The sequence below is a fragment of the Typopeltis vanoorti genome, chromosome 15 (genome assembly GCF_054136105.1).
Source record: "Typopeltis vanoorti isolate ZY-2024b chromosome 15, IOZ_Tvanoo_1.0, whole genome shotgun sequence".
Classification (NCBI taxonomy): domain Eukaryota; kingdom Metazoa; phylum Arthropoda; class Arachnida; order Uropygi; family Thelyphonidae; genus Typopeltis; species Typopeltis vanoorti.
Window position 1 is genome coordinate 100,571,910 of NC_143563.1, and position 23,908 is coordinate 100,595,817.

Sequence of the window (23,908 nt, forward strand, 5' to 3'; positions counted from 1 at the left end):
CGCAGATCACTCGCCTATTCAATGCTGGACAACAATGACGTGTGATCAGCCACACCATCCAGAACCATCTCCTTGTTATGGGGTACAGAAGCCACTACCCGACTAGGGTACCTCTGCTCACCGCATGTCACAAGGCACAACAATTAGCATGGGTGCAGGAACACCGCACATTGGACCCTCGACACATGGAAAAAGGTTGCCTGGACTAATGAGTCAAGGTACATGTTGGTACATGCCGATGGCAGGGTACAAGTGCATTGGCAAACACATAAAGCGATGGATCCCTCGTGCCAGCAGGGTATAGGGTACTCTTGGCGGTAGTGGTATCCTCGTATGATGGAGACAGTTTACGTGGAATGAAATAGGTCCCGTGGTACATCTACCATCGTCCCTCATGGCGAACGATACAGGGACCTGCTGTCAGATCATGTACACCCATTTCTGCACCTACGGCACCCTACAGGAGACCTGTACCTGCAGCAAGACAATGCACTGGCCCACCGCTCCCGAATTGTGGCCGAGTGGATGGATGAACACTCCACGGACATGAGGATGCTTGGCTGGCTCCCGAGGTCCCCTGACCTCAAACCTATTGAACACATCTGAGATGCTGTTGAGAGAGATATACGTGCCTTGGACCCTGTTCCGACCAGTCTCCATGCATTGCAGAGTCCATGCCAAGCCACATCGCCGCCATCAAGGCGAAAGGGGGTGCTACCTGCTACTAGGCAGGTATCTCTAATTCAACTGCTCATGAGTGTATGTGGAATTACAGTACTGGTAAATAATGGCAAACTTAGGAGATTGCCTGGAGCAATACCATTGCTTAAGAAACTGTAAATGCTGGATGTTGATCGTGAATATGAGATGGTAAAGCATAGTATGAGGGAAGTGACAGACTGCATACCTAGAGTCAGGAGGATAAATCAAGTAGGATTTAAAGGATTTAAATGGATGAAAAGCATCACTAAACAGGAGTTACAAAAAATAAAAATTTATAGAGGAAATTCAAAGAGAAAGGTGACCAGCAGGCACATGAGCAGCACAAAACACAGGCCAGAAGGATGACCAGTATGGTAAAAAAAAGGCAAAATCAGTATGAGAGAAAATTATCAGTGTAAGCCAAAGGTGATCCCAAAGAGTTCTTTCAGTATATTGCAAGTAAAAGGAATAATAATTATGGAAGAACAATTCTAATGAATGTTGATGGTAGGGAGGTTACTAAAGCAGATGAAATTGCTGAATTACGAAGTGAATTGCAGTAATAAGAGAGAGAAGGCTTATATGGAAACAGAGGTAGAGGTTTGTATGATCATATCAGCTGGACTGAAAGAGTGATTAATGAAGAGGTTCAAGGTGAAAAGAGACTATATGGCTAGTATTCAAGGAAGAAAAATAGTGTTTGCAGGAATTTGATGAGGGATTCTTCTGAGCTCCCCAGAATAGTATTCCAGGGGAAGGTGGAGGGAAAGGGAGGAAGAGGATGACCCTGACTGCATTGCAAAGACAACATTGAAGACTGGCCATACAAGAGCTAGAGAGGGATGGAAGAGGACAAATGCAACCCTCTCAAAAGAGGAGGCCACAGGATTAGATCAGAACTAGAGGTACATAGGTATTACAGAACCTTGATGTGAATACAGCTGTAATTTTAAATAGTATACCAGTGTGAGTTTTATGAGGTGCTTGGGAACAGGCAGTGCCTTTGACCTTGATGGTCCCAAGGTGGTGGAAAGAGGGGAAAACCTTTCCATTGCATAAAGAAACTCCAAATCTGAAGAAGAAAATTACCAACCAATTGGCATCTCAGGGATCACAGTCAAGGTTTTGGAGAAGTTAAGAGCAAAATACAGAAATGGGTAGACAGGAACAGGATACTATATGGGGACAACATGGTTCTGTGAACAGTAGGTCATTCCTTGCCTAACTTAGCTAGTTCCATTTTTGGTTTCTAAAACAGGTTTTCCAGACTTGTAAAAAAAATAAAATAATAATAATAATAATAAAGCATTAGAAATATAGTGAAAATGGAGTTTGATAAAAGTAATGGGCTGAGTTATACTGCTGATTTTGCAAATTCTTTTTTTTTTGTTGCTCCCACTCATGAAAGGTTATTTGCAAACCTGTAGTACATTTTCTACCATGGGTGTGCTAAAGGAATTTTTTAAAGATGTTGTCATTAAGCCACTTTGGGCCTTCAATAAGTGGGGGCAGTGGTCTCACCCCAGATAATGAAATTCATCTCCCACCAAAAGACAAGTGCAAACATCAATATCAAGTGAGATTCAAATGTGTAGCCACTCAGCCAACCAGGCCAGCTTTAGCTAGGATACTGCATGTAATTCTAATCAATAAATTGCAGTGCAGGTTCAGTATAAAGTTGAAATGGATAATATGGTGATTACTAGATGGTAGTTATTTAGGAGTAGTCCAGTAGAAGACTAGTGGCTTGCTGCAGGGCTCTCTTCTTGGATCATTACTATTTAATTAGTACATTAATGATATAGAAAATCTGAGAGGAACTATTATTATTTTATAACACCTCCAAGGGGTGGTATAAAATATATAATAATAATAATAGTAGGTATCCGGGGTGCTTAAGGGTCAAAGCTGTATAACTGAGAGGAGACCTCCACATAGCCTTTAAAGGAATGCGGAGAACCGACCAGGGCTTCTGACCTAATGTCCAATCCTCACCTTTTCATGGTGCACCCTGTTGGGTATCTACTTGGTTACTGAACGAACGAGGATGGGCTGGAAATTTGGGATTTAGCCGACCAAATTGCATTCTTATTGGTTAAACCAAAATAAAAATGATGGTACAATATGACAAAATTTCATGCCGGCTGGGGCGTCGCCCGGTTAAACAAGGCCCCCGTTGTTTTCGCCAGGGAACCAGGGCGAACAGCGAAGAGTCAGCTACTGGAACAAATCTGAAAACAAACCCCAACTCAACATCACCAGAGTTAAAGATCGGTACTATCAACGTAAGAAGCCTGAATGGCAAAGAAATGGAGCTAGCTGAGGAATTAGATAAGTACCAGATCGACATAATAGGGGTGACTGAAACAAAAAAGACCAAAACTGGTGAGATCTTTCTGAGCAATAAATACAAAATGTTATATTCAGGCAATGACAATCAAGGAAAAGGAGTAGCCATAGTATTCAACACAAAATACGAGGCTAATCTTCTTGAATGGCAGTCAGTCTCAAGTAGAGTAATGTGGGCAAATATGAGAATGGGGAACTGGACAATGAAACTTATTTGTGCTTATGGTCCCACAGAAGGTTCTACTAAGGTAGAAGTGGAGGAATTTTTTGAGCTTTAGAAAAAACAATTGACACAATGAAAAAGGAAAAGTTGGTCCTTGTTGGGGATCTAAATAGCAGAGTAGGAAATGATTGTGAGACATACAAAAATATTTTGGGAAAATTTGGAGAAAAGAGCAAAGCTAATAATAATGGCAAATATCTGTTGGATTTCTGTTCAGGACATGGACTGGTTATTACTAACACCATGTTCCAACATAAAAATGTGCACAAATTCACATGGAGAGAAGAGGCTAGGAATAAGAAAAGTCTCATTGACTATGTTATTGTTGATAGTGATGTTTTCTCCCTGGTGCAGGACACCAGAGTGTACAGAGGATTTGAAATTGGAAGTGATCACTATTTAGTCTTGAGCAGGATAAAATTGAATTTCATATTGAAAAGAATAACATGTAAGAAAGTTTTAAAGCGAATAAAAGTTGAGCAGCTCTCAGATGTGAACTGTAGACTAAAATACAGAAAGATTATTGAAAAGAAAATGAAAGAGTTTGAGAACAGGAATCAAACCTTGGAGATTCAGTGGCAAACTCTGAAGAAAACATTGATTGATTCTGCCAGAGAGGCATATGGTGAGGTTGTGTGCAAGGATAAAAAAATCAGAACTCCCTGGTGGACACAGGAAGTTAAAGAGGCAGTGAAGGAAAAGAAGAAAGCATATCAAAAGTTCCTGGCAAATAAGTCAGCTTTTACTCTTACAGAATACAGAGACAAATGTAAGAAAGCTAAACAGTGTGTAATACTAGCTAAACAAAAGTCGTGGGAGGACTTTGGCAAGAATATAGAAAATAAATATCAAGAAGGTGGCAAAATATTCTGGAGGTTGTTGAAGAAGCTTAGGAATGGAGGAAAGAGTACTGTAAAAGGAGTTAGAGATAATAAAGGTGACATGAAAACAGGAGAAAAAGATATCCTTGAAGTATGGAGTAATTACTTTGAAAAACTGCTAAATGAAACAAGCAGTGATGACAGCACAGTGATAAAAAAAACACTGACTAGGCATGCAGTCAGGAATACATATCCATACTTGAAGTAGAAAAAGCCATCAAAGACTTGAAATGTGGAAAGGCAGCAGGAGTAGATGATATTCGACCAGAAATGCTGAAGTATGGTGGTATAAAAGTCTTACAGTGGCTGCACTGCATAGTTCAGAAAGCCTGGACAGAGGGACGAATTCCCGGTGATTGGAGTAGAGCTCTCATAGTACCCATATATAAAAAGGGAAATAAAACTGAATGTGAGAATTACAGAGGTATTTCCCTACTGAGTGTTCCTGGCAAGATCTATGCAAGTATACTTGAGAAACGGTTGAGAAGAATTGTGGAAGAAAAGCTTGTGAAGAACAAGCTGGATTCAGGCCAAATAGAGGCTGTCAGGATCAGATCTTCACTTTACGACAAATAGTGGAGAAATCATGGGAATATAACAAAGATCTGTATTTAAGTTTTGTCGATTTGGAAAAGGCATATGACAAGGTGCCAAGAGAGAAGCTATTCAATATGCTGCAGTTATATGGTGTCAAAGGGGCATTATATCAAGCAATACTTATTCTTTGTTTGAGTTGTAAGTCAGCAGTTAGAATTGAAGGAAGTACAGGAAGATGGTTTAATGTTAAATCTGGTGTGAGACAAGGATGTACATTATCCCCACTGTTATTCATTATCTATATGGATCACATTATGAAGGAAAGTGGTATTAAACCTGATATCAGAATTGGAGATGTTAATGTCAGCTCTTTGCTTTATGCGGATGATGTTATACTTCCAAATAAATCCGCTACAAGTCTGCAAGATTCTCTGACTAAATTGAATAGCTGTTGTAATAGATATGGTATGAAGGTCAGCAATAAAAAGACAAAGACAATGAAAATAGGCAGAATCATTGAAAATGTCAACTGTGTTGTGAATGGAGAACCTGTGGAACAAGTAAAACATTTCAGCTACTTAGGCACAATTTTTACTGAAGATGGTAAATTAAATATAGAAATAGACAACAGAATCAGCAAAGCTGGTATGGTGGGAAGTCAATTGAATAAATTCATATGGAATAAGAGAGAAATTAGTCGGAACACTAAATTAGCTGTATACAAGACAGTGTTCAAACCAGTTTTAACTTATGGATCTGAGAGCTGGGTCAGAAGTAAAACACTTGACCAAAGACTAGAGACCGCAGATATGAGAGTCCTGAGAAAGATTAGAGGTGTGAACAGATGGCATCAATGGCAATATCATATTAAAAATGAGGATATTAGGAAAGAACTTGACATTGTCAGCATCCAGGAATGCATTAGCAGAGCTAATCTCAGGTGGTATGGTCACTTAAATAGAATGGGAGAGGAAAGATCAGCAAAACAAGTGTTCTCTGCCAGGTTGGCAGGAAAACGACCCAGAGGAAGACCAAGATATAGGTGGATTGATATGGTACAAAGTGCCTTAGACGATAGAAATATAAGATCTGATAATGTTGGAGTCTTGACAAGTAACAGACTGATTTGGAGGAAAATTGTAGATAGGAAGTTAGTAATGGTGTAATTTTTTCATGTAGTACTGTCATATCCTGTACATCCCTTGAGGGTACATGGCAGGAATTTGATGATGATGATAGTAGGTATCCTCCCTCAACCAGTGCAAAGACTGGTTGAGGGAGGATACCTACTCTGAAACTTTGTCTCATTCATCTACACCAACGCCATCTACTGCTCACTACCACTTCTAGTTTTTGTCTGTAAATTGAATTTGTCCTAAAGGCCTATTTGTCTATTATTATTATTAAACAAGACCTCATGGAGTCAAAGACTCATCTGGAGGTCCTTTTATCACACACACACATCTCATCATACCATGTTTTAAACACACTCAAACTCCTTACAGACACCACACTCAGGCAAGGCATTCCAATCATTCACAACTCTGCACGAAAAAAACCTGTCTCGTGCACTCCCCTACTCACATCCTCTTTATACAGTTTCCAGGGATGACCTCTGGTTCTCCCCTGATCTCCCACTATTCTCTGTAGAACTTCTTCACCATTGATCCTATAACAACCCCTTACCAACTTGTAGGTCTCTATCATATCTCCCCTCTTCCTTCTGTCCACCAGACTCTACAAATTACATCTTCTCAATCTTTCCTCATACTCGACATTCCAGAGGTCAGAAACTACCTTAGTCAGTTGCTTTGGACCCTTTCCAACATCTCTTCATCCTTCTGAAAACCCGGTGACCAAATCTGGGCACAATAGTCCATGTGTGGCATAATCAAAGCCTTATACAACGGAACAAGAATCTTCCTACTTCTACACGTCAGTGTCCTCCGCATCATTCCCAGAAGCCTTTGTGTTGTCTTCACAATTTTGGCTATGTGTCCCCTAAATTTTAGATCCTTATCCACTATCACCCCCAGATCTCTTATTTCCTCAACCTCCAACAATATATTCTCACCAAGCATAAATTCTGCATCCCATCTTTGTTTTCCAAATTTTAAAATCTTACATTTTGCAACATTGAACTCGCATCCCCATGCCCAATCACTCAATTTATTCAAGTCTTCTTGTAAGGCCACAACATCTTCACTACTCTTTATGGTTTTCGTCCCAACTTTGCATCATCTGCAAACAACTGAATATCTCCATCCAAATCTTCACCAATATCATTAATATACAAGTTAAACAGTAATGGCCCTAAAACAGACCCCTGAGGCATGCCACTAGTGACTTTCCTTTTCCTGGATATTGCACCCCTATACACAACTTGTTGATACCTATCAGATGACCAGTCTCCAATCCAATGCACTAATCTAATATCAAACCCCATCTGCTCTAGTTTGACTGTCAACTTATCATGAGGTACTCTATTCAAAAGCCTTTGCGAAATCCAAGTATCTTACTATGTGTCCTTCTCCTCTGTCCAAGGAAGCAGTCACTTTATTGTAATAAGTAAGTAGATTACTAAAATATGACCTCCCTTTAGCAAATCCATGCTGTCCATGAAAGATAATACCATTGTTGTCAACCCAACTCTGGATTCTAGTTCTCACAGGCTTCTCCAACAACTTAACCACAACACCTGACACACACAGATAGGCCTATAGTTTGATGCTTGAGTTCGATCACTTCCTTTATGAAGTGGCACAATCTTGCTCTCCTTCCACTCCTTAGGAACTTGACCAAGTGCAAGATTTATGGCTTACAAAAATTGGTTAACAGGTGGTGATATGATATGAGACAAATTACTGAAGAGTTTTTACATGCAGAAGATGTAAATGGGGTAAACGACCATTCCCGCAATCTGATTGTGGAGCTCAAAGACGAACTGTGGACCATATTGTGACTCAGTGTTATCTCAGAGCATATTCAGGACATCAGATAGCTCATAGCTACACCTGAAGCTATGAGCTATCTGACCAATATGGATGTAACCATTTAATTTTATTGGTTTTTAAAATGACTTTTGACTTTTAATTTTATGTTTTTAAAGTGAAAGTGTATTGTACTGCATGTTTTGTTATTCATTCCATACAAATAAATTACATACAGAGGAAATTTTTTAGAACAGGTCTGGTGGGAGAACTAGGATCCCTCTTTGAAACTTGAGCAAGTCATTAGCAAGATGTGAGGACTAGATTTTTTGCTTGAAGAGTGGAATAAGTTGCCAATCTGTTGTGGGTACCATGACTGTGAATGAGTTCCAAGTAAAGTGTGATAGACATTCCCCAAATATTGGATAGTGCTTGGCATAATGTTTAGGGCCTCGCTCAATGAGTCTATGGACTCTTCAGAGTTGGCCATATAATAATATTAACATAGTCATTATCTTTTTATTAAGTTATTCATATGTAAAATCCTATTTCAGTGTACTGGTGCCACTACTTAGCAACATATGCTTGTTTCAATGTAACTCTGTTAATCATTCATGAATGCTAAAAGATGTAAGGACAAATATAAACACTTTGCTCTGAATAAAATGGTTTTTGGTCACATCAAGTGTAATAAGCAGAGTGGTGGAATTACGTCAATTGATGCTCATTTATCATCACTTGATTAAAATATATGCCAAAACCTTCAGCCTGATTACACATTGCAAAAGAAACTGAGTCTTCATGATCAGTATAGCTCTGTAAACATCACTCATTGCATAATGAAAGATGTGGGATAAAAAAAATATAAAAATAATAAAAAATAAAAACCTTTGAGTTACAATGATTTTTGGTCACATCAGGTCTCTGATAAGCAAAATAGCATATCAGATGCTCATTTAAGTTTGTGGTCTAGTACAACACAGGCCATTGCTCTACAAGGTGTGGATATAATACCTCAACTCATGCTTATATTTACATATTTTCCTTCAGTCTAATGATGTCTGCTGGCCAGGTAATATCCAAGACCATTAACAGGCAAGCCTTTCCAAAGTGAAACTATTGGCAGAGTGTTGGAATGCAGTAGACCTTCCAGACTATGCTATTTGCAACATATGCGTACATTGTTGATTGCCTGAATACCATTTCCATCAGCATTTAGACTTTTGAGGCTATGCCCTGCAAACTGTATATTATCTTTGCTATTTCAAAAATATATAATTACAGGCAGTCCTCAGGTTATGGACGAGATACGTTTCTGAGAATGTCTTTAAGTCAGATTTGTATGTAACTTGGATCCCTGATGAACAGTGCATATACAGGAGTAGTAATAATAATAAGAATACTATAATGGCTCATGTGGCAATAATAATACTGTAATAATAATTATGATAATACCCTGTACTGTAATAAGTTACAGAAACTATTGTGCTCTTTCTTTTAATTCAAACAAACAACATAAAAACAAACTCATACAAAAAGTTTAGATAGGAGAAATTTCAAAAAAGAATATTGAAGGTTAACACTAACCTAATGTTGCATGAATGTCTTAGAAGAAGCATTTTTGAGGCAAGGTAGGCAGGCTAATATTAATTGGAAGATGATGGAGATGGTGTAGTGGGTACTGGAGAATCTGGATCAGATTCTGGTGCTGGAGAATCAGGATTTGATTCTGTTGCTAGAGGAGGGGAGCTTTCCACTGAAGTCTGTTTCTTGAAAAAAGGATCTAAAGTTGTTTGCGCACAGCCTTTTTCTTTTTTTTAATTATTTTTTTATCATAAATGGCCTTATAGCAGCTATGTTCTCACTAACTGCACGGTAAATAAATCTTTGTAAACTGCTCAATGCTCCCCAAGTTTGGTTGGTTGATTGGTTAGCATATCCGCTCTCCAGCCAAAGGGCTGCGGGTTCGAATCCCGCCTTGGGCATGGATGTTTGTGATTGTCTGTGGCAATAGTAGGTGGTAGTCAGCGATAGATGGCGTTGGTGTAGTTGCAGTCAGTTGGTGGAGACAGAGTTGTAGAGCAGGTGCCTTCCCTTGATGAGTCTTTGGACTCCCTGGAGGTGTCAAATAATAATAAATAAAAAAATCCTGCTTCAATGAGACAAAAGGCTTCAGCTAATCCTTTTGTCTTAAATTTTCTGGATCTTCTGATTCTTCATGGTCTGTGTTTCTATCAGCTGCTTTTCTATCACCATAACATCTTCATTGGTTAATTCTTGTGAATGGGACGCTAGTAAGTCATTGACATCATTTTCATTGATGTCCAATTACAGTGCATTGCCATCATCCACCATAGCTTTTCTGGCTTCGGCGATGTCTTCTTTTGTGAAGCCACAAAAATCATCACGGAATTGAGGGCACGGTTTGTTCCACATCCCATTGTTGATTGCTTCACTTCCTCCCAAGAATCATCAATGTTTTTAATGGCATCATAGATATTATAATTCTTCCAGAACTCTTTCAAGGTCAGCATATCATCTTCCATGGCCCTGACTGCTTGTGGGAATATATCCCATAAGAAGTAATAAGCCTTAAATACAGAAATGACTCCCTGGTCCATAGGCTGTAGTAGATTAAAAAAAAAAAAAAAAAAAAAAAAAAAATACGACCTTTGCATTAGGGTGAAGGGTCATCTAAAGATGTTCAATATCCAGGAGTATTGTCCAGCACAAGCAGAATTTTAAAGGGAATTTTATTTTCCAAACAATAAAGTTCCACAACAGGAATAAAACAGTTCAAGAACCAATCTTCAAACATGGCAAGTGTGACTGACCCAGGCCCTTAAATTTGAATTCCAATTAACGAGAAAAGCTGGTTTGATAATGCAGCGAAGTGCTCTCGGATTTTCAGAGTGGTAAGCATGCAAGACTCGAGCTTAAAATTTCCAATGCATTCCCCCCGTTAGTCTGTCCTTTGCTGCTTTATGCCCTGGTGCACTTTTTCTTCTTTCGAGATGTAAGTTCTTTCAGGCATTTTTTCCCAGAACAATCTACTTTCATCTATGTTAATTATGTGTTATGGCAAATAACCCCTTCCTCAATAATTTTCTTCAACATTTCAGGAAATTCAGTTGCTGCAGCTACATTGCCACTGGCTGCTTCCCATTGCACTTTAATATTATGAATATCTGCCATATTTTAGAAATGATTAAACCAACTTTTACTTGCAACAAATTCCCCATCACACATAGAAAGTGAAGATACCTTCACTTTCTACGTATGCAGCTTTTAAACTTTTCAAGTATTCTAATGGGTGTGGGGGTGGGGGAGCCTTGCGAGGTCGTTCATAAGTACAGAATGCTATATTAGGTCTTCCATAACCTGAGGAACGCCTGTATTCTTTTTGAAATGGCAAAGAATGTTAACATTTCTATTTACAGTAAATAAATTGAAAGTGGTTGCTGATATAAAAAATATATATTATACTTATATGTTTAAAAGCAAGTGTATTATTATGCTTATACTTCTTAAATCATTAATCTTTTACCACAGGCAAACTCCCATACATCATCTACAGCTATTAACATAGAAAGTGAACAGTCTGTTACTCAAGAACCTATGCTCAAGTCATCTGTTGTGTGCTATGGTATATATTATTTGATCTTCATATTTTATTTCATATCACATATATAGTACTCATTTTTGCATACATATAGTCAAATACTGCATTCACTTAATATTTTCTGATATTAAAAATTGATTAAAAAAACTAATTTAACTAGAATGTGGGTATTGAAATGTAAAAAAATATATCAGGTTGCTGTACCATAGTAAGAAACTTATTTCATGCACTATTCCTTTCTATATCTTGAGACACTGTTAGTTATTTGATGTGTAAGTTTTTCAAATCAAACTGCAATTGGTGGCTGCCTAGATAGCTAAGATACTTCTCCATTGCTACCACTTGCTGCAGGTTTGAACCCACTGTAGAACAGAAGCCTGTGAAAGCCTTAATGTAGAGTTTCTTTTAGTGAAATTATTAACCTTTTTACCACCACCCAACTTACTGGAGATTTGCAGTGGAGAGTGGCTTAAAAAAAGTACTGTCTTGAGAAGATCCCAACTTATGTGTTAAAGCATCCTAAATAAACTTGACATGAAAATTGGATCCGAGTCTTCTTTTTATGGAAAGACTCAGAGCACGATGAAGGATGTGATAATGAAAGGCAGGATGAACATTTTGCTCCAGATGCATAAGATAGACAAGCAGGGATGTAGTCGGGCCAGGACGTCGCCCTGGTACTTTTTTAAAACTATCAAAATTTTAAAATTTATTATAATAAATTACAAGAATTATAATAATGAGACATAATGCATTTCCAGCTTTCGGTCAAAAAATAGCAGCTTGCTGCTCTGGTCATTTTTTTTTCAGAAAACAAGGCAATCTCTCTGCCATATTGGCGTCGCAATAATGATAATAATGGCGCACTTTGTGCTCCGGATTTCTGTTCCCAAGGTAGAGCCCTGGCACTATTTCTTTTAGTACTACACCCCTGTAGACAAGTCGAGAAATCTGGTAATGGTAGCATTACCTATATTGTCCATTGAGCTGTTAAAGAATCCCAAACTTCTAATGAATTACAAAATTCTACTCAAAGTTCTTTTAATGAAGCAATTCTTATAACCATTAGATAGAAAGGAAGAAGTTATATATTGTAGTTCTTTCTGTAAAAGATTGTCTGAAGAACAAAAGGAGTGGGCCCGATGAACCAGTGTTTTAATAGTTCCTGCCTTTTGACTGGGATGGTGATGAGATTCCACATGGATATAATGGCCTGTATGAGTCTTCTTTCTATAAACTGATAAATGTAGGTTATAAGAATTGCTTCATTAAAAGAACTTTGAGTAGTTTTAATGTCTTCCTCTTCAAACACAGAAGAAATAACGCACATTACCAGCCCTTATGCACAATCAGTGAAACATCAGTGAATGTATAGCAAAAGTTTTAAAACCACTGAATATTTTTGTTGCCTTTCGACCGTTTAGAAAAATCTCCACACTTCTCCTAATGACAAGCTTCCACATCTTAATCATCCAGGTGTCTACCAGATTCTGTGCTCTTGTGGATTATCTTATTTCGGACAAACGGAAAGATCTTCTTCTATTCGGCTAGAAGAACACCAATCTTATATTGAATACTTTAAACCTGAAAAGTCTGGACTTGCAGAACATGCCATCTTTACTAGACCCAGAGTTCATTGGAGAAAGACAAGAGTTCTTCACAAAAGTCAGTTTCTCATGGAACGCCTTTATAAAGAAACGTGAAATTCTACTTCATTCTCCTAACTTAAACAGATTCGACGGCTCACGTCTATCCCCTTTATGGGAGATAGTACTTTACAAATCAGTTAATCTTTCCTAACTTTTTATTGTATTGATTTTTTTTTAATTAATTTATTTATTATTATTATTTTTTTATTTTTTAGGAAAGTTATTGACCTTTTTAGTTATCTTACACCAGCTACTTAGGTGGCGCTTTTTGGAATTGTCAGTTATTGTTTAATTTCAGCTTAATGTACTGAAGATGCCTATGACACACAGGCGAAAATTATACTATTAAATAATCTTTGTACGTGAGTTTTTTCCGTTATTAATTTTGTATCGATATGTCTACTCACGGTATACCTCTTTTAATACTTACTGATACATGAAAATATCAAAGCATGTTCTTTGTGAAGTACCTTTTTTGGGTCCTATGAATTGAACTGACAAGATCCCTAGGAAGTGTTAGAAGAGGCTCATGCTGAAACTGACCTGATGGCCATTTAAGATTTCACTGGACATACATTGGTTACAGCAAAAATTATTAGATTATAAAAGTTTTCTAAAGAAACTGTACCTTACAGTATTCTACTTAACAGGGCTTCTACTTAACAATAATCTATAGTTGAAAGTTATCAGACCTCATGATGTCAAGGCCATATACACTGCTTATCAAACCACACATTATTCTGGTTTACAATTTCCACACTCATAACTTATTTTAATAGTATTAACAAGGAAATGAATTTCTCAAGTTCTTGAGAGAGAACTATCTCAGGCAGCATGTAAAGGAGGGCACACGAGGATCAAGAATTTTAGATCTGATTATTTCATCAGAGGATGTAATGGTGAGTGGGGTTTCGAACTTTCCTCCTGCTAGTGAGAGTGATCATGAAGTGATCATCAAGGTTGTGTCTGGCCATATGCAGACTTCTGTGAGGAAAGGATATATGTGAAAGTACAAGGCTTGAGATTATGACAAACTTAGGAGACAGCTTGGAGCTATAACATGGAGGATTACCCAGATGAAAATGAAAAGATCATCACTTGGTATTACCATTCATTTATAGCATTTAAAAGATCCAAATGGTAAGTAATGAGCAGGTCACTGCAAGAAGTAACATTCAAAAATATATAAAGTTTATCTGAATCCCAGAGATGGAAAGAGAGTACAAGAAGAAGAATAAAGAGATGGCTGGAAATGAGTGGCATAGAAAGGATCAAGATAGAACTGATATTTGGAAGGTGGCATGTGTGTAGTTTACCTTTTGTCAATTACTCCCTGGTGTTGCATTACCTGTAGGATCAGCCCTCTCCAACAGGCAAATATGAAGTGCGTGCGCGTGCGCGCACACACTAAAACGAAACAAAAGTTTCACAAAACAATATGAATCATTAAGAAATTTTATTTATTGCCATGGGTGTACCGTAAAACTTAGAATTCCTTTTTATTGATAGGAATAAACAGTTTTGCTCATTACACCTATTCTTTCAGAAGACTGGAATGAAAATTTCCTGTACAGTGATAAATATCCCTTCTCCAACAGGCATCATACTGCAAATGAAGGAAAAACAAGGAACTTTGGTGTAGCACTAAATAGTATGCACACAATTAGTGTATGTATTATAGATAGTGACAATTGGTGCAAAGTGGAGACATCTGGAATGAACATGATCCGAGATATAACATAGCTCCTTCCTACAGATACAATACATTATAATTAAGACAATACTAATTTTACAAATGAATGTTTAAACTAGCATGCCATATATATCTTTAAAACATTTGTGAAAATGTATTCACTACTGAATGCAGAAGAGACATAATATACCATCAAATGTGTTCCCTCTTGCAGAGAAATGTGGAAGACACTACTCAGTGTAAAAGCTATGAAATTTATGGGATACTGTGATATTTCTATTATATTTCACTTTAAAAAGATGTTAGTTGCAACCCACTAAATTGAGTTCACAACCCATTAATGATTCGTGACCTGTAGTTGGAAAAACATTGACAGAAAATCGGTTCTTTTGTCCATTTGAACTGTTTCCACAATTGCTTGATTGTATTGCTAGTGTGTGATGCATCTTTTTTTGCTCAGAGGATTTGATTTGAATTCTAGTAAAACAGCTGCAGCTGAATAAACGATATTTTTGTTCCTGTGGTGTTGAGTTAATACTTATCAAAACTTAATATTAACAATTGCCAATGGCATTTTGGTAAGTCATCATCAAATTCCTGCCATGTACCCTCAAGGGGTGTACAGGATATGACAGTATTACATGAAAAAAATTACATCATTACTAACTTCCTATCTACAATTTTCCTCCAAATCAGTCTATTACTTGTCAAGACTCCAACATTATCAGAGCTTATATTTCTATCATCTAAGGCACTTTGTACCGTATCAATCCACCTACATCTTGGTCTTCCTCTGGGTCGTTTTCCTGCCAACCTGGCAGAGAACGCTTGTTTTGCTAATCTTTCCTCTCCTATTCTATTTAAGTGACCATACCACCTGAGATTAGCTCTGCTAACGCATTCCTGGATGCTGACAATGTCAAGTTCTTTCCTAATATCCTCGTTTTTAATATGATATTGCCATTGATGCCATCTGTTCATGCCTATAATCTTTCTCAGGACTCTCATATCTGCGGTCTCTAGTCTTTGGTCAAGTGTTTAACTTCTGACCCAGCTCTCAGATACATAAGTTAAAACTGGTTTAAACACTGTCTTGTATACAGCTAATTTAGTGTTGACTAATTTCTCTCTTATTCCATATGAATTTATTCAGTTGACTTCCCACCATACCAGCTTTGCTGATTCTGTTGTCTATTTCTATATTTAATTTACCATCTTCAGTAAAAATCATGCCTAAGTAGCTGAAATGTTTCACTTTTTCCACAGGTTCTCCATTCACAACACAGTTGACATTTTCAATGATTCTGCCTATTTTCATTGTCTTTGTCTTTTTATTGCTGACCTTCATTCCATATCTATTACAACAGCTATTCAATTTAGTCAGAGAATCTTGCAGACTTGTAGTAGATTTATTTAGAAGTATAACATCATCCGTATAAAGCAAAGAGCTGACATTAACATCTCCAAATTTGATATCATGTTTAATACCACTTTCCTTCATAATGTGATCCATATAGATAATGAATAACAGAGGGGATAATGTACATCCTTGTCTCACACCAGATTTAACATTAAACCATCTTCCTGTACTTCCTTCAATTCTAACTGCTGACTTACAACTCAAATAAAGACTAAGTATTGCTTGATATAATGCCCCATTTTGGTAAGTTGAAATTAAAATTAGCATGCTAGCTTCAACAGACATAGCTTCATTAAAATATACTGGGATGCTTGTGCCATTGTAAGCTGTGTAAATTTCTATTTTTTTAGCTAAAGCCCCAGTAGATATCATTATCAAAGTCCATGTTCACTTCTATACGTAATGACTGGACGTATACAACTGTTGAATATTTTTCTTTTAAGGTAGATTGAGATGTAAATATACAAACAAGCTAATGCAGAGTTATTGTGAACCCTCATGTAGAGATTTTTTTAAATATTATGTATAGTTTCAATAAGGAACTGTACATAACATATTAAACCTGGAACTGTTGACTACCCTTTATCACATCTCTAAGGCAGAGATAAAAATTTCAGAGTTATAAGTCATCATTTGAAAAAGTTTGCAATCCCAATGTAGCTGCAGTATTCATCAGAGTTCTGAATTTATTATTGACTTTATTAATATGGAGCATTAAACATACAAACTTATTACAAAGATGATAAGCCAAAAGGCTATTTTACTGGCGATTTCGACCCGAGTTTCGTACCCGGCTATAAAATAAAACGGGATTTAACATCTCCCTCTTAATTATACAAACTTATTGTTTTAATACTGACGATATTGTAATGCGTACAAACATCTTGCATTCTTTGCCTACCAGTTTCGGTAGCAAACTGTCTAGCTTTTTCAAGGCATTGACGGAAAAGCATAAAAATACTAGTAAATGCAAATTGAAAGGAACATAAAAACGTTGTAAACAATCTAGTAGCTAAGGTTACATGTTCGCGTGACAGAGACTGAGTGGACTTATTGTTCTTATCCATTATCACGTATGCGTGTTTGTTGTAAATGCATAATGTGATTACTGGCTAGCTGTAGTTCAGATGGATTTAGAGAAAGGATCAGGTTTTTCCACGAACTGTTCAGAATAGTACCCTGATTTCTGTTGAGGTTTCTGCCAGTTATTAACACTATTGTGGTTTCTTTGAATAAACGATGTCTGTAGTCATCATCCAAATATGGCATGGAGCTGTTTTGCCACTCTGTCATGTGGTTAGACATACAGAAATGATGTGCTAAGCCAGAAAAAATACTTATGTTGTGGTTTGCATCACCAACATATTCTTTTTGTCTGATCTCTAAACTCCGTGAAGTTTGTCCGATGTAGGCAAGACCACAGGAGAAAGGAATGTAATATATTCGGATGTTTATAGAATGGCACCTTACCTTTTGGGGATCCTAAAACCTGCCTGATGCTGGTGGTTGATTTGAAGATCACTCTGATGTTGTAGGCTTTAAGTATTCTGGCAATTTGATAAGAAATTGACCTGATGAAGGGGATCACTACAGTAGAAATGTGCTGGGAGCTTGATTCTTCTTGTCTGGGGTTGTCACTGTATAGATATTTTTTGATGATGTTCAGAGGATATCTGTTTTGTGATAATGTGTTGGCTATTAGTGAGAGTTCAGTCTGTGTATCCTCCTCTTCTGATATAAACTTTTGGGCTCTATTTTTCAACATATGGATAATGATGAGTTTGTGTGTGTGGTTTGAAGTATAATGAAGATATCTTCCAGTGTCTCTAGGCTTTCTGTAAATAGATAATTCCACACTCTTTGATTGTCTCTTTATCAAGATGTCTAAAAAATTCAGTTGGCTGTTGTTTTCCACTTCCAGAGTGAATTTTATCTTGTTATGTATTGAGTTGATTTTATTCACAAATGATTTTAGGTGTTCTAAGCTGTCTTGCCATATAATGAAAATATCATCTACATATCTCCACCACATAGATGGTCTAGGGGAGATTGTGGAGAGAATTTCTTTTTCAAGTTTTTCCATGAAAAGGTCGTCTGCACAAGATGGTGATAGCGGGCTTCCCATTGTTAGGCCTTCTAATTGTTGGTATATAGTGTTGTTAACCTTGAAGAAATTAGACTGAAGGCAGTGTCTAAACATTTGTGTGATGTCTAGAGGAAAGATGTCTTGATTGATGTTTATTACCTCTTCTACTGGTACATTGGTGAAAAGGGATACAACATCTAGACTGGCTAGCATGTCTGTTGGTGCAATCTTAATGGCTTGGAGTTTATTTACAAATTGCTGACTATTTTCTTGATATAGGATTCTGTTGATCTTATTTTATTATTTAATAAGTTTGCAAGATGCTTGGCCAAAAGGTAAGTTGGGGATGACCTTCCATCAACGATTGGACGAAGAGGTATATCCTTTTTATGTATTTTAGGTGTCCCATATATTCTGAGAGTATGGGATGTGAGGATTTCAGTGTTCTCTTCATTTCTTCTGGCCAAATGTTAAAATTTCTGATTAGTTGGTTTGTTTCATTATGATTTTTTTATGGTGGGGTCTCTGTTTAGGGGCTTATAGGTAGAGTTGTCTGATAGTAATACGTTTAACTTATGATGATAGTCTTTAAAGTTAAGGACAACTGTTGAATTTCCCTTATCAGCCTTGGTAATGATGATATCTTTGTTTTTCTTCAAGTCAAGGATTGCCTTTCTATGATAAGGAGACGTTGAGAATAGGTTGTTTGGCTTTGGTTAGGATTATGGTACTTTTGAATCTAATAGTGTTGACTACGTTTTGCAGTAGTGGATATAGACCTTTTTCAATTCCACAGATGAAATCCATTTTAGGAATGTGTTTGGGTGTAATCGCAAAGTTAAAACCTTTTTTGAGAATGTCAGATTCATTTTTTGTGAGACTATGATTCAACAAGTTAAAGATCACTTTGTCGTCTGGGAGGTTGTTCTGTGTCCGATATTTTTTCTTGTAAAGTTCATTGAATTTCTTAATTTGTTTGTCTTTATAAAGTTCAAAAGTTTTTTCATAACTGCATTGTATCATTTGATCGATTTGGTTCCATATGGTATATTCTAAATTGTTAGAAATGTCATCGAAGAACTTACGGCAATTAATATCACTTTTATTTACTTCATACCTTGTGTGTTGAATCCTTTCTCTTACAAGCGCCAATGAAGTGCGTAGATAAATTTTTTTAGTTGATATAGAGTTGATATGATCTCTGACTTTGAGGAACTTTGGAATGATGGAGAATTCCCTGCAACGTTTAAGGAATGTTAGGTGGTTCAAAAGTTTGGCCTTTCTGCATTTTTCTCTTTCCATGCACTGAACTTTGTGTTTCATTAAACTGTTTAAGTTAAACATATTTGGTCATTTGAAAATTAAACATACAAACTTATTGTTTTAATACTGACTATTGTAATGCGTACAAACAACTTACATTCTTTGCCTACCAGTTTCGCAAGCAAACTGTCTAGCTTTTTCAAGGCGTTGACTAAAAAGCATAAAAATACTAGTAAATGTAAATTGAAAGGAACATAAAAACGTAAACAATCTAGTAGCTAAGGATACGTGTTCGTGTGACAGAGACTGAGAGGATGTGATTACTGGCTAGCTGTAGTTCAGATGGATTTAGAGAAAGGATCAGGTTTTTCCATGAACTATTCAGAATAGTACCCTGATTTCTGTTGAGGTTTCTGCCAGTTATTAGCACTATTGTGGCTTCTTTGAATAAACGATGTCTGTAGTAGTCATCCAAATATGGCATGGAAGTGTTTTGCTACTCTATCGTGTGTTAGACGTACAGAAATGATGTGCTAAGCCAGAAGAAATACTTCTGTTGTGGTTTACATCACCATGTTCTTTTTGTCTGATCTCTAAACTCTGTGAAGTTTGTCCGATGTAGGCAAGACCACAGGAGAAAGGAATGTAATATATTCCAGGATATTTATAGAATGGCACCTTACCTTTTGGGGATCCTAAAACCTGTCTGATGCTGGTGGTTGGTTTGTAGGCTTTAAGTATTCTGGCTATTTGATAAGAAATTGACCTGATGAAGGGGATCACTACAGTAGAAATGTGCTGGGAGCTTGATTCTTCTTGTCTGGGGGTTGTCACCGTATAGATATTTTTTGATGATGTTCAGAGGATATCCATTTTGTGATAATGTGTTGGCTATTAGCGAGAGTTAAGTCTGTGTATCCTCCTCTTCAAGCTCCCAGCACATTTCTATTGTAGTGATACCCTTCATCAGGTCAATTTCTTATCAAATTGCCAGAATACTTAAATCCTACAAACCAACCACCAGCATCAGACAGGTTTTAGGATCCCCAAAAGATAAGGTGCCATTCTACAAATATCCAGGAGTATATCACATTCCTTGCTCCTGTGGTCTTGCCTACATCAGACAAACTTCACTGAGTTTAGCGATCAGACAAAAAGAACATGTTGGTGATGTAAACCACAACAGAAGTCTTTCTTCTGGCTAAGCACATCATTTCTATACGTCTAACCACACGACAGAGTGGAAAAACAGCTCCATGTCATATTTGGATGATGACTACAGACATCGTTTATTCAAAGAAGCCACAATAGTGTTAATAACTGGTAGAAACCTCGACAGAAATCAGGGTACTATTCTGAACAGTTCGTGGAAAAACCTGATCCTTTCTCTAAATCCATCTGAACTACAGCTATCCAGTAATCACATTACATGTTTATAACAAACACACATGCGTGATAATGAATAAGAACAATAAGTCCTCTCAGTCTCTGTCATGCGAACGTGTGTAACCTTAGCTATTAGATTGTTTACAACGTTTTTATGTTCCTTTCAATTTGCATTTACTAGCATTTTTATGCTTTTCCATCAACGCCTTGAAAAAGCTAGACAATTTGCTAGCGAAACTGGTAGGTAAAGAATGCAAGATGTTTGTATGCATTACAATATGGTCAGTATTAAAACAATAAGTTTCTATGTTTAATTTTCAAACGACCAAGTATGTTTAAGTTAAATATGGAGCATTAGTGTTCTCAGTTGAGGCCATAACTTTGCTTCTACATCCAGACTAGTACATCAATTGGAAATAATTCATGTTATATTGATATATTATCTACATACAACAGTTTCTAACAGTGTTGATTTAGATATAACCAGCATCCTCTTAAAAGCAATATTCTAAAATAATAACAGCTTAGGGGCTCACTTTAGTGAGTATGGGCATGGAAAACCAGAGGTACCTGATGCTGGACCATGCCTTACTTCATGTAATATACATGTTATATTATCTGTAGACTGGTCGCTCCTCTTCCTTCCTTGCTTCTTTCTTTCTTCTCTTCTTGCTCCTTCCCTCGAATGCTATTAGAGTATTTGAGGGAGAATCTTTCCTATTTTGCTGTGTCATTTCATCTTGTGCCAACAAGACATTACCAAACAATGTAACATGGTCAGGTCATCAAAAAATGGTCATAACGCACCGTCCGTCGCGCAGGTTTCCAAGGGACGCATTCGGGTTTTAGGCAGAGGTACTCGTTCAAAAAATATGTTAGTCTCCCTTACACACCACTTCTCAGCACTCTGCTAGAGGAAACCATCAATCGGTCTGCTACCTGTTTGGGGAGGTGTTTAGGGGCAGCACAAAAAAATGGTTCTGCAAAAGGACGGAAATGGCAATGACAACGGCACCAGACTATGGCTTTAGGCAACTGGAACATTTTCTCTCTGACAGGGAAGGAGTTGGAACTGGTTCAGGAAGCCAAGCGCTACTGGCTAGACTTAGTCAGGCTTTCTTCGACCAAGAGGAGCAGCTCTGGAACTGTTGACCTGGATGAGGGGTGGAAGCTCTACTACTCTGGTGTGAGCCTGACAAAATCTGCTCAGTTTGGTTTGGGGATACTCAAGTCCCTGGCTATCAGACTGTGTTGTTGAGTGGATCCCATTGGGGGGGGGGGTATGTGTGTTAAGGCTCCAGATGAAAAACCATGACTTTGCTGTGGTGCAAGCCTATGCACCTAATCTGGACTCAGAATACTCTGCCTTCCTAGAGGAAGTGGATGCTGCTTTTGACAGGGTAGCAGACATGGAATTAGTCCTGCTAATGGGTGACTTCAATACACATGTTACAGATGACCAGATGTAGAGGGGTGTAGTTGGGAGGAACAGCAACCCTGACCTTAACGTGAATGAGTTGAAATTATTGGACTTCTGTTGTACTAACTAAGAACAGTAAGGCTTGTCCATAATGAATACCTTCTTCCAGCACCGAGAAGTCCATAAGTATACCTGGTACAGGGATACACTTGGACAAAGGTCTCTGATTGACTTCTTTATGGTCTCAGCAGACCTATTTTCCTCAGTATTGGACATTCGTGTGAGAAGGGCAGAACTGTCAACTGACCACCACCTTGTTGTGTGCACTCTACCGCTTCAGAAACCAGATGATACCATCAATGCTGGTAGGCCTAAGCAGCTATACTGCATGAAATGGGAGGCACTGGAAAATGAGGCTGTGAGGAAGAATTTTGCAGATGACATTTTCTCCAGGTTCAAAGAGATTCCCAAGCATACTGCAGATGTTGAGGAGGAGTGGGAGCTGTTCAGAACAGCTGTCACTGCCTCTGCACTCTCATCCTGTGGCAGAAAGCAGCTCATCGTGGCAACGGGCAGTGAGAAAAGGACACCTTGGTGGAACCAAGAAGTCCAACCAGCTGTCCAGGCAAAAAAGGAGGCCTACCTTACATGGCTTTGGGTCAGGTCACCTGAGATGCGTTTCCGGTATACTGAGGCATGAAAAGCTGCTGCTGAGGCAGCAAAGACAGCAAAGCAGAAGGCTTGGGAATCCTTTGGAGAAAGATTACTCGTCCTATGCAAACGCAAACAAAGTATTCTGGCAGACCATCGGCCGCCTTCGAGGGAGGAAATCATGCACAGCAAGGGCAATTAAGGCCTCTGATGCACTATTAACAACTGAGAAAGATATCCTCCACAGATAAAGGGAATACTTTGAGAGCCTTCTTAACCCAGGTGGCCCAGTGGTTGTGGTCATCCAAGAGGTGCAGATCGGGGCGATAACTAGTCTCAGAGCAGAAGAGTTCATTTAGCAATAAAATCGGGCAAGGCTGCTGGTGATGATGAAATTCGGCCCGAAATGCTAAAAGCCTAAAATCTAGACGGTGTTCTCTGGTTGACTCAGGTATGTCAGGCTGCTTGGATATCTGGGCAAGCACCAAAGCAATGGCAGACAAGCATAATAATACCAGTCTTCAAATGGGAGACCAGAGGGATTGCAGAAACTATCGTGGCATCTCTCTCTGCTCAGCCTGCCTGGGAAAGTGTATGCTAGGTGCTTAGAAAGAAGGTGCAGGAACATAGTTGAGTCAAAGTTCTAGGAAGAACAATGTGGCTTTTTTCCTGGTAGAAGCACAACTGACCAAATCCTCACTTTAAGGAAAGTCTTTGAGAAATCTTGGGAATGTGCCAAGAATGTCTACACATGTTTTGTAGACTTGGAGAAGGCATATGACCGGATTCCTTGGGATAAGCTTTGGCAAGTAGTACAGGAGTATGGAGTGGATGGCCAACTATTAGCTGCCATCAAGTCCCTGTATGAATGCCCAGAGTTTTGTGTCAGGGTAAACAGCACAAAGTCTGAACCTTTCATCTCCGTTGGCCTCCACCAAGGGTGTGTTCTGTCACCCCTCCTTTTCATAATATTTATGGACTGGATTGATAGGCACAGCTGAGGCAGTGAGTGTGTCAGAATTGGAAGATGTAGCATTGGACATCATCTTTTTGCAGATGACCTAGTTCTGCTTAGCTCTTCCACAGATGTCCTCCA

The 23,908-nt window shown here is 38.0% G+C and overlaps 1 protein-coding gene across 1 annotated transcript in view; it reads left to right on the top strand.

The window, feature by feature from the left end:
• The window catches only part of LOC150099030 (metal cation symporter ZIP14-like), a 281,749-nt gene that overhangs the window by 174,539 nt on the left and 83,302 nt on the right, over positions 1–23,908 (top strand). Inside the window, exon 10 of the mRNA XM_090405794.1 lies at positions 11,175–11,268. Within this exon, the coding sequence (XP_090261920.1) occupies positions 11,175–11,268 (94 nt within the window). The remainder of the gene's footprint in view (positions 1–11,174; positions 11,269–23,908) is intronic.